Source organism: Lithobates pipiens, unplaced genomic scaffold, assembly GCF_037356315.1.
Source record: "Lithobates pipiens isolate NorthernLeopardFrog02 unplaced genomic scaffold, aLitPip1_a1.2 Scaffold_1, whole genome shotgun sequence".
Taxonomy (NCBI): domain Eukaryota; kingdom Metazoa; phylum Chordata; class Amphibia; order Anura; family Ranidae; genus Lithobates; species Lithobates pipiens.
Genome location: NW_027507685.1, coordinates 121,465,720 through 121,477,919, shown reverse-complemented (window position 1 = coordinate 121,477,919; position 12,200 = coordinate 121,465,720). Strand labels below are relative to the sequence as shown.

Sequence of the window (12,200 nt, the reverse complement as noted above, 5' to 3'; positions counted from 1 at the left end):
GCAGTCACCGGCGCATGCGCTCTAAAGGTCCAATATACCATGTCGGAGACATTGGTTCCCATGGGAGTGACGTCATTGTGGCCCCGGCCCCTCATACAGCTGGAGCTGCAAATCCACAAGGAAGACAGGGGTAAGATGGAAGCCCTGTCAGCGTGCCACTAGAGGGCTTTGTTTTAAAGGTAAGCATTTCATAATGTGTTAGTAGGGGGATTTTTGTTTTTTTTAATTTGCAAGTTCCATATACATTTTTTGCACAGACATTTTTCCTGGGTGCATCGCAATGTGAAGTACTTATAGCAAATTTGTGACAAATAGGCTATTGTGCAGCCCTCCGGGCATGTTTCGGCCTCCATATTTATTGAGTTGACCACCACAAATCTTATAGCATAACCACATACCAGGAACCGTATCGGACACTAATCCACCTATTTTTTTTTTTTCCCAGCTGTTTATCCTTGTAAGTTTGTAAATGTTATTACAAACTCCTTTATAAGTTTTCACAGTACACTGTGGGAACAAACTGGTTGGCTGACCAATAACAAGCCTGTAGCAAGTGTTGTGGGTACTCCTTGTTTGTTTTTTTTTATCACAAAGTCTATGATGTAGATTCAATAGATTCTAAATTAAAACCACAGCCAGATGACAAGCATTTTCAAAAGGAGATCAGAAATGGCCACCACAGTGTCTCTCGTGCAAATTTCTAGAATGTATGGAGCATTAGAATTGGTTTACACTATTCAATACACATTGGATCCTGGTTAGCAGTGTTGCTTTGCCAAGCTAAGGGTTTGGTTTTCTACAGGGACTCTATCCTTGCTCAAGTCCCCACAGTCTAAAGGTCATAGAGGTTCCTCCAGCTGCTTTGATTAGCTTTAGGTTTGCCATGAATGAGTACATGACTGGTAGGGGCAGCAGAGTGGAAGCCCTGATGTAAATGGATTTATAGATTATGATGTACTGTGTATCATTCAGTATCACATAAATATGAGAAATAGTGGTCAATAAAGCGATGCATGACTAAATGCTGATTTTTATTTTCACGATTTTATTGGTTGTTCATACATCCGATATGTTGCAGGAAGAGAGGTGGGGCCTCTGCCTTGCTCCTCCCCTGGGTTTCAAACTAAAAGGTATTATTACAGGGAAGGTGAAAGAGGAATCTACGCACAACTAAAAACGATAGTTTTTTTTTTTTCTTTTTAGTTCTTACATATCCTTCTGCATCTAGACTCCTGCAAAGCTTTGGTACCTGCATGTTACTGGAGACCATAGTAAACAACGTTCTTTTATAATACTGAGTATTCCTGCCTCAGGCACAGCCCTGCTTCTTTATTCCTGAGAAAAGTAAAGTGACTTAACCAGAGACCCATTTGCCGCCAGAGTGACCACCGTTGTGGCCTTCAGCTCACCCACGAGGACGAGAGATACGATTCACCCACAATATAAAACTTACTCAATAGTAAACAAGGGTTTACAAAAATAATAACAAGAAGCCCTTTACCGATCAACTGGGTCGAGGTCTAGACCAGCCCTTAAAACTAGGATCGCAACAAAAGCTCCCTTTGTATTCATGACCATTCCTCATCAGCTCACAACAAAGTGTAGCATTCTTAAAATAATTCCAAAAGCCTCTCCCCTGTTCACAGTGGTCTTTACAGCTCCTGCAAGATGCCAGATTTTTTTTATTTTATTTTTTTGAAAATCTGTCCTCCAGAGTAGTTCACGAGTCTTCTACCTCATGTATTAAGTCGTTAGCTGACTTGACAGAGAAGTTCTCTGTTAAGGTTCCAAAAGTTCTTGATATTAGGATTGTATGTCAATTTTTTGGGGTTGAAGAACTAAGCACATCCTAAAACTCCCAAAAAGAAAAAGGAAACAATAACTGGGTAGACCATGGAGGCTGAGAGACAATGCAGGAGGGAAGAGGGTACGGGATGACACACGGCAGGGAGTGTGGCAAAAAAATACCCGGAGGAACAGCAGCAGGTCGGCACAGAGTGTCCGCACGGCAACGGGAAAGATTATATGGGTACTGCAGGTGCCACATGCTGGCACAGCCTAATATCCACATTTGTATTTGTCCTCCAACTGCGGGCACAAAATGCAGTCCTTCAGGCCTCTGCCTGGCCTAAGTCTGTTTCCAGCTGTGGGGTCAACACTCTTCCGGTCGAAGATGGGACGCCAAGCATTCACCCGAGAACAAGACTGAGTCTACGAGACTGTACATTAACTGCAAAAAAAACAAACAAAAAACACAGGTTTACTGTATGGAGGCTAAACAATCACATTCCTTGACATAAAGATCATACATACAAAAAATATTTAAAGTGTCATTAAACCCCCATTATAAAAATCTATTAATATTCATACTCAGTCACTATGAGATTTTTTTTCTGTATTCTGAAAAGAACCTGGTTGATCCTGCTGCTCTCTATCTCCACCTGCTATCCATGTCCCAAATTCATTTAGGGATTTTACAACTTTTTAAAAATTTTCAGTGAGTTTCTACGCTGAGGATTTTCTCCCCATCACATAACTATAGAGTCACACATGTGAGTGTATACACAGTGGTAAATAACAACCCACCCCCTCCGTGCCCACTATTCAGCTAAACACAAAGGGGTGGGATATTACATGTAGATTGGTGGAGGCTTCACCTCCCTCTTATTCTAAGGCACAGGCTGAAGGGGCATGACACAGCCTGTAACTGGCAGAAATCTGCCCACACCATGTTATTGCCAAAAATAAAGATTTGATTTCAAATATATATTTGTATGAAAGTTTAAAACAGTTTTTTTTATTTTTACTCTGTATTCCAAAGGGGTTTTTTATTTTTATTTTGAACAACTCTGCTGCTGCTTTGACCAGCAGCAGAGGACTAGAAGATCCCCCTACTTATGTTTCCCTGCAGAAAGGCTGAGAAAAAGCTGGGTCATGTGACTACTGTTGTAATTTTTTTTTGCTGTAAAATCCTTTCTTGGTGTGCATCGAGGGACACAGGAATTTAGACACTGCTGCCTATGGGTAGAGTTGGACACTGGCAAATAAAACTCTAGATGAGCCTCAGGATGACACCATCCCTACCCAGCATACCTCAATCTGTAGCAAGTAGTGACATACGAATGAACATAAACACACAGGGGTGAGAACTGTGCCCCTCAACAGACTCCAAGAAAAGTTTTTGTAGTGACTACAAAAATCCTGTTTTGCTTCTCATCCATTGAGGGACCCAGGAGTTCAGAGTGTCCAAAAGCAGTACAAGTGAGGGGTGAACAGCATAGTAACAATTACCAACAGGCCCAAGAGAGAACTGAGAACTGCTAGCAGCCACCTGAAAAGCCAAAACTCGAATTAGAACCGGATGAGGACTACACTCTGACCAACAGACAAAAGCTGCCTCATAAGATGATCAGAGGGAGGACCTTGAAACTCAACCTGATGCTCAAGACTTTAAAAAAAAGGCCACCACCAAACCTGAACTAGTGAGAAGGTGGTCAGCCAAGCCCATTGAAAAGACCCACAACATGAGTTGGTCAACGATAAATGCTGGCAACTCTTAGAGAGGCGTCAGAGGAATAGTAGAAACCGAACTTGGCAGTATTGGTGCTTCCCTGTGTGCATGCGTGGTAGAGTAGCGCAGCGGCGCATTTGGGTGCGTGATTCAATGGGTCAGTGCATACGGGTGCGCGATACTATGGGCCAGCGCATGCGGGTGCGCGATGCGGTGCATCTGCGTGGGCACGTCCGTGCTATAGCGTGTACAGCGTGAGATCCCTCTGGCGGGCCTATAAAAGGCAGCTCTGCCCCTTGTTTAATTGCTGGTTTGTCTTTTCAGCTTCCAGCGTGCTTGTTCCAAGCTCTGTGTACCTGTGCCTGCCTGTTGTGACCCGGATCGTCTTGACCACCCCTGAATCTCTCCAGCACTCGACCCTCGGCTTGCTTAAGGACTTCTCTACTTGCCTGATCTCTGTGTTTGACCCTCGGCTTATTCTAAGGACTTTGCTATTGCCTAACCCTTGTGTTTGACCCTTGGCCTGCACAAGGACTTCTCTATTGCTTGACCATTGTGCATGACCCTGGCTTGTGTTAGGACTTCTCCTCTGCCTGGACCCCTGTGTTTGACCGTCGGCCTTCTCATCAGACCCTGCTCCAGTCTCTGTCTCCGGATCAAGGTGTTTGAGTCCCGGCCAGGCTTCTCATCAGTCCAGTGTCAAGTCTGCTCTGCACAGTTCTTCTCTTAGCCAGAAGATCTCCACGCAAGCCCCTCCTACCTGCTGGCGACCCGTGCCTCTCCGGGCCCAATACCCTCTGTGCCACCTTCAGGGGTATAGTAAACTTGGCTGCAAGGGGAGCCGCTCTCAGCATCTCGGCCCTGGTGAGTACCTGACAAAAGGATACTGAACTTTGCTTCTTTATTCCAAAAAAATTACAGGTAATACAGCACAGGGTTCCAAGGATGTTAACGTGTTTCACACAACATAGTGCTTAAACATAATGTACTGGAATAAAGAAGCATTGTTCAGTATCCTGTTGCAGTGTGGGGCTATCTCCTATCTTCTTGGTTCATCATGGTAGCGAGCCAGGCCAGCACCTGCCAGGAGGGATCAGTGATGAGATTGGCTTTTCTTGCTCATCTGGAGCAGGGTTTCCCTTATATTTAAACTCTTAGAAAGCACAGGGTTCAGGAAGGAACAAATCAATCAGGTGACAAAGCACATATGGCCTTTGCACCTTTGGTTGTCTAGGATCAAAAGGGACAAAACTCTTAAACGTTTATCTGACCTGACACCCAATCTTGCTAGACAAGACCTACTAAATACAGCCCTGTATCAGCAGAGCACCACAGCCCACAGTGTCCTAGAGATTCAATTCTTTAAATTCAAAATGACTCAAGGGGTAGGATGCATGGGAAGAATTTATGCAAGGGAAGGCAGGAATGAAAGCAGGGCTTCAAACTAGTGAGAAGAAATCACCAGATAGGATAAAGCAAATGCATCCTCCCTAGCACACAAAGTGCTGCCAGGAGACTCTAGAAGGATCCTTCTAGGGAACTGCCCTGCCTAAATTTGACCTCGAGCTAAAGAAAGCTCCTGCACCCCCAGATCCAGCAAAGTGTCAATTGCCATAAAAAAAGACAGAGGAGTTATAGCAGTACCACAAAGAGTTTTTATCTGATTAAAGACAGAACAGGGTAAGGAACCCAAAGAACCCTCCTCAAAAGGCTGCAGATCTGTCAAGGACAAAAGACCCATCCCCAGGTGGACAGCTCCCATGAAGTCCTCCAGACATACACCATCCCCGGCAGAAGTACCTGCAGTAGAAAACCAGTGTGTTCCACCTGCTGATAATCCATGGAGACACAGGGTCCTCCAGCGATGATCTCTACGTTAAACTCTTCTTTCATTGCATTGTCCATAAAAGAAACCGTATAAGCATTGCCCTCTGCAAATAACGAACTTCCCTGTCACATGAAGAAGGACTCCCACTCCTCAGTAACGAAGGCATAGCAACTCCTAGACGATGTCCAGCTGAGATGGAACCAAAAAAAACCTCCCCAAAGTTGAAGGAACCACTTGTTCTAAAGAGCCAGACAAGCACTGGGGATGGTGGTTCTCCATTGTACAAAGCCCCCAAATACATGGGGAGAGGAAATGATCCCATGACCTGCTCAAAAACCAGACACTTAACAAAGGAGAAGCAGTGTGAAATGGGCGAGGAAAGTATAGAACATGGAGAGGCAACCTTGAAATGAATGTTCCCCAATGTCCAACACTTCCATGAGGAAGGAGTAGGGATTAACCTCCCTGTCTGATGCCAAGGAGCCTGAGGGCACACAGGCTGCGGCTCTTTTTAGCAGGGCTGGAAAACCTTGTCCACAGGTGACAGTTGCTGTATCAACGCTGGAACTTGGAGAAACCTGACTGACATTTTGCAGGTGTTAAAGCCCTTTGATAAGATGCTGACTACAAGGATCCACAAAGTTGACTCCATTCACAGGAGGTCATTGGAGCACCCCACCATATATGTAGCGGGTGTTTCTGAATGATACTGAGGATCCAGGACTGAATCATGGAAGTGAACAGTCAAAGCTGATCCCCACCGACCTAGTAAGTTAGGGAGTCCCTCTGTTGAGGGATGGTGTCGAGGGATACTATGAAGATATTTTCATGTCCCAGGGACAGGAGAATATCCTGAGGGAAAGAGTAGGGCCCAGCTTTAGAGAATATGTTGACACATGCACTGGGGAAAGATGTCCAGGAGTGGAGGAAATCCAATGACAACGGAAAAGGTTTCATTAAAGATAAGAAGTAGCACAAGTGGGTGCCAGAAGCAAGGGATTAGCCTGTGAGCCTAAAGGTGCGCTCTCTGCGCCTGGATACAAAAGAGACAATCTATCCAAGAACTCACCAGGGTTCACATTCAGTCCCTCACTTGCAATTAGCAATGTATTTTCAGGTGCTTCAGCCCGAATGGCAACACTCAACGGGGTGATTCTTCAAATACCGCGCAAGCATTGAGGCCGTGCCACGGCTATGGACCTGGAACTTACCCTCTGGCTAGCCTTTACCTGTACACAAAGGTCCTGAAAGCATCATAGTACAGCACCCAGTGCCTTAAGGTCACATTGCAGGTTAGTGTCACGTCCAGTGGGATCTTGGGACGACATTGCAAATCCAGGTTTAGGAATGCCGATCTAGATAGCTGCTATAGAGAGAGACAAGCTCAAGCAGCGATATTGTAAGAAACTTTGAATAAAGTTGATGAAAGAAGAGTGCAAAGGAAAACATAAAGCAGAAATAAAAGCTAGCAAAGGCTGGTTTGACTTTTTCTCAGCAGAGCTGAAGAAAAGAAGTACATCTCCTAAGACAACAAACCCAGAGGCATGTTGAGTAGAAGAGTTATCCTGGCCCACAATTATTTGGATTGCCAGTGCCCAATCCTCCTATAGGGAGAAGTAAAACCCAACAGTATCTGAATTCCCGTGTCCCTCAATGGATGAGAAGGAAATATGAATGCCATGATAAAATTAAAACTTAAGATACGCATAGACAGAAAATACACTATTGTTTCCCATTAACTAGGTTAAACAAAACTCCTACTAAGTGCTGAATGCTGCCAATATGCAACCCTCAGTACTGGTACATTGCTTTTGGCATCAGGAATTAGGCATTAGCATTGCTTGGTGCAGGAGTTTAACAATTACTCCCTCCCCCCCTTTACCCCTTAGGGCCAATACACACTGCAACGCAGAGCGGCAGGAGGAGTTCACCGCCCCGGCCACTCTGCGTTTCTGGCTGCACTAGGGGGCAGTATGGTGCACGATTCATCGCACTGCGCCCTCTTTTTTCCTCTTTTGTATGAGCTATATTTATTTGTCCAATCCCTTTTCATCGATTCTGATTTGGAAATATATATATATTTTTTATCTACCACCTTCGAGTGGAAGACCTCGACAATTTCCACTGACACTACATTTTGGCTTGGTAGCAGTGTTATACTGCTTTGACTCAAGTGATCTATGATTTGATCACATTTGCGTTAATATATTTATACAATGCCTGAACATTTAAATATATGCCAAAGAATTTTCTTATTTATACAATTTTTTTGTATAGTGGTTATTTGTCCCTTGAGCCCTTTCCTGGCCGCCCGATTGCCTGATGTGATTTCAGAGCATCTTTGGTTGGGTTCATCCCTGTCACCAGCACTGAGTATGTTTATTATCATGTATTATTTGTCCTGTCATATACTGTATTATATTACTGTAACAAAATGTTAGTCATTATATTGTCTTTTGTAGCCATTACACATCACCCAATCCCAACACCAAGAGAAGTTGAAACAGGTTGGAATTGTATTTATGCACTAGTGACCCCTTTGGTCTTTTTTTAAGTTACATACATTTTATACATATCCATGTTTGTTTGGTACCTTCAAAAGCCTCATCCAATATACATTTTATGTGCTACAATTTGCTTGGGGATGTGGCAACTTTTCTGAGCATTGATTGCCTGTCTGACACAGAGGGTTCAAAAGCAGCAGTGCTTGGTGATGGGCCCAGTGCTGTTACATGGACTCAGTTACATGCTCCCCATGCTGGTGAACATGAGCTGAGGGTGGGGATCATGCACAAATCAGATGCTTACTTGAATCATCTTACCTGGGTCTGGGACTGCCCTGTGCTTGTTCTCTGGCTCCAGACAAGTCTCTTTCAGTGCAAAGATGGAAGTAGCTGTAAAAGAAAAAAAAATGATAGTTACCAACCATTATGAGGGCTTTGCCAGAAAATAATTTTTCTGCACAGGCAGGGCAGGCAAGAACAATATTTAGAGGATGCACTGACCAAAATCAGAGAAGGCAAAGAGCAATAAATTGTGCTTCCTCTATTCTTTTCCTAAAGCGGCAGTCTCATTTTAATAGAGAGACCATAAGGAGTTAGTAAGGGGAAAAAAAACAAAAAAAAAACAAACATACCCAAGCTCAACTGCTTATACCTTGATTAAAATGCTGAAAACCCTTGCTCAGGCTGGGATGTTCAGCCCCCAATAAGGGCTATCTATAGCAAAAAATAGCTGGCCACTCCGTATATGCTTATTGATCTTTATTGGCTACATATAAAATGGCACAGCATATAGAATGCTAATGCAATAAATCAAGGGGTGAGCAACAAAACCAACATTTCTGCAACAGGCACACAGGAAGAACAAGAAGGGTCAACAGACGTTGTAGCCTAAGCAGAGACCAGCAGAGGCTCAAACAACTGTTAGGGCTGATGAACAGAAGAAAGTTCCATTCCTACAGAGACCCTTACAAGGGACCAACAATGCTCTTTAAGCACAAAGAGAGGGCTCTGCATGGGAAGAGTAGACATCTCAATATAGTCCTCAGAAGAATTTCCAAAGAGGAGCTCACCTTTGTAGTACATGAGCAATAGGCATGTTTCACTGGGGTATTTTGCTGACCAAGCTTAAGAGTAAAAGTGCAAAACTTTTTATTGTTATTTAATTAGGTGTTTATTGCTGTCAGAAATCCCCAGAAAAGTAATAGATGAAAAATCTTCCAAAGGGGAGACAGATGGCAAAAAACTGACAGGAGTTATAACCCTCCCTAACCCTGTGAAAAAAAACAAAAACATGTTGCCTATAATTCTATATGCACAGAAAGTAAGGATATTCTGGCGATCTGAGGGATCATGTTCTCCATGGTATCTGGAAAAAATAAATAAAAAAAAGCAGTGCTGCAACAAGATTTAGTCTATATCAGTGGTCTCCAAACTAAGGCCCTGGGGCCGGATATGGGTTCTTGTCTCTTAATTGGATAGGTTGATAGCAGCACAGCCATTGGCTCTCATTGCTGTCAATGAAATCCAACCACGTGGGCACAGGGAGGGGGGGGGGGGGGGGCTGGGTCGAATCTTGCATTTGGCCTCTATAGATGCCGAATGCTGGACTCAGGAGCACGCCCGCAAGGTAAACCCCCGGGAGAGAGCTTCTCCCAGGGAGTTATCTGATGTGGGGAGGAGCGGCAATAGCTGAGAGACCCCAGAAGAGCGGGTTTGGGGCCACTCTGTGCAAAACGAGCTGCACAGTGGAGGCAAGTATGATATGTTTGTTATTTAAAGAAAAAAAAATAAAAAAAACGAACCTTTAGTGTCACTTTAATGCCAAAGATGGGGGGCACCCTCTAATACCAGTGACCCCAGGACATTTTCTGCTCCCACTGCCCACAGTCCACCCCTAAAATCTGAAGGACAAAAAACTGGCCCTTGGTTAAGAAATTTTGGAGACCCCCGATCTATATCCTCGAAAAGTTCATTGATTTCTGAAAGTCAAGTTTGCCAAGGTATCAAGAGCAGGTTGCAGTGCATGACATGCCAAAGCAAAGGAAGACCTTTAAAAAGGGTCTCCAAACCCCTATCAACTGAATCCATAAAGGAGGGAATGCCATCAATGGAAACAGTAGATTATTTACTGCAGGTAGAACAGTCCAATTCTTTTTAAACTCTCCTTCTAATAGGGTAAAAGGTGTGAAAAATATCAGGAGGAGGGAATAACATCTCAAAGTTGGGCCAATTATATAAGGCCAAATCGGCTTGATCAAGAATAAAGAATTTCTGGGAATTGCCTTAATGTTTTGCTGAGGATAAGAATAAGTGGGAGGTGAGCAGCACTAGGTGTATACATCTAGAGAATAAGAACAGAACACACTTCTTCAACCAATGAGCCCACAGTAGCCAGTATGTGAAGAGAAACTAAAGACGTAACTTCAGAAAACTCTGGCAGTGAAAAACCATCTGCAGCCTCTGCTAAAAACTCAACATTCCCCGTATATTCTGCACATGGAAGTTCACTATAAGGGAGTGGTGAGGCAGAAGAGAATTTAAGGGTGTTGGCACCCACCGATTTCAGAAGTAGTGATAGCCTTTGAATAGATCAGACACAGTGGCAGAGAATTCCACTTTATTCAGACAGGCCATACAATGTGTATGCGAGGGAACCTGACTCGGGGGCTAGAGCAGCGTCAGCGCAAGACTTTGCTCTGGAACAAGGGAAGAGGTAGCAGCCTGAGAAGAATCTGGGAGTTTCCTCTGGGCCTGTGGCGTGTTTGTTCCATGTGCTCCTACTCACCTGTAATCTGCCAGTGCTAAGAGGATCTTCCCTTGTGGGGTACCAATGGAATGGATGCAGACAGAGTTTAGCGTTTTAGGGTTTAGCATGTCTGGTATGAAGGAACCACAATAACCCAAGAGCTAAATGAGTTCCTGTGGCTGAGTCTCTGAGGTTATCAGACAGCAGGTGAGACAGCAAACAATCCGCTTACGTTATTGGCAGAAATGTCGAGTGCAGTCAGGAGTCTTACGAGAACTACATCACTAGGCAGAGAAAAGCTCTGGGTAATGAGGTGAATGAAAAATGTAAAACAGGTAAATGTTATAATAATGTTGCATAAAATGTAGAGTAAGCTATACCAGAATAGGGTAAAAACACCCAAAGTGTAGGATTACCCCATAACTCGTTCCTTCAAAACTGCCTGCATGCTTAATACTGTGGTATGTCTAATACAATGTAGTATCTATGATCAGGGCCAGGACAAGGAGTGGGCAGGAGGGGAACTGCCCTGGGCACTGTGGTATCATGTGAGTTGGGGGAGGGGGCCCCATAAGGAGATTGGGGGGAGGGAATATGTGTTAGGAGGGGAATTCTGGGGGGTGATTTGTTTTGGGAGGGGGATGGGTAAAGAGGATTTGTGCTAGGAGGAGGGTAATATGATGTGGGGGGGGGGGGTTGTGCCAAGATCTGAATTATTCTTTTAATTATTTTAATTATAGGGGGGGGGATTTGTGTTAGTAGGGATGATTGGGGGGCACTTGTGTTGGAGAGAAAATTTGGGGGGGGGGGGGAGCTGTGAGGCAGAGATTTGGAATGGAAGGGAGAGGATTTGTGCTTGATGGGGAAATTTGAGGGGTAGAGGACTTGTGCTAGGAGAGGAAAGATCTGAGTTGGATAGGGGAACAAAGATTTCTGCCAGGAGGGGGGATTTCAATAGGGAGGTGGATTTGTACTGGAAGGAAAGAAGGGGGGGGGATTAGTGCTTGGGAGGGGGGGGGGGGGGGGGTTGCTGAGACATAATCATATCTAGGGGGGGGCACGCATTTTGGCATGTTTGCCCTGGGCTCTAGATGACCTTGTCCTGGCACAGTCTATGACATATCCAGGTAATAATCCAACAAGATATGTGTAGCCAAGAACCATTATGTAAAAGGTACAGGGAAACCCTGTCTTACCTTATCCACATCACTGATATTGATCAGGGCCCAGGCTTTACCCATCAGTGCACATACCACCGAATGGGGTCTTCAGGGTCTGGGTACCATATAAAAGGCCCACAGACCTGAACCTGGATAGCACCCTGCAGCTAACTCACTGGTTGCACCACATACCAAGGCAAGTGTTGAATGCAGGATCCAGTGCCCAAAGCAAAGGAAGATAACAGACCCGGAAACTGCTAGTGAGCCAGAAGGCGAAAACAGTCAGATCTGAACAGAAGTGTCAACCAAACAAAGAAAAAAAAATGTCTCCAACAAAATGAGTCCATTAACTAAGGGCACTAACCAAAAACTGGGGCCACACGGGGGACGGCTAGGTTCTATGAGTACATGGACGGAGGGGGGTGGAGTTTCCAAGCAACGCTTTTGCCAG

General features: G+C 44.5%; 1 protein-coding gene across 3 annotated transcripts in view; it reads right to left on the bottom strand.

Moving 5' to 3' along the window:
* Nucleotides 1-1,025: 1,025 nt before the first annotated feature.
* Nucleotides 1,026-12,200, bottom strand: part of CDK16 (cyclin dependent kinase 16) — a 53,376-nt gene continuing 42,201 nt past the window's right edge. For all 3 annotated transcript variants that reach the window (XM_077475390.1, XM_077475382.1, XM_077475398.1), the window contains 2 exons: nucleotides 8,162-8,233; nucleotides 1,026-2,230 (listed from right to left, as the gene is read on the bottom strand). In XM_077475390.1, the coding sequence (XP_077331516.1) occupies nucleotides 2,190-2,230; nucleotides 8,162-8,233 (113 nt within the window). In that variant the 3' untranslated portion in view covers nucleotides 1,026-2,189. The remainder of the gene's footprint in view (nucleotides 2,231-8,161; nucleotides 8,234-12,200) is intronic.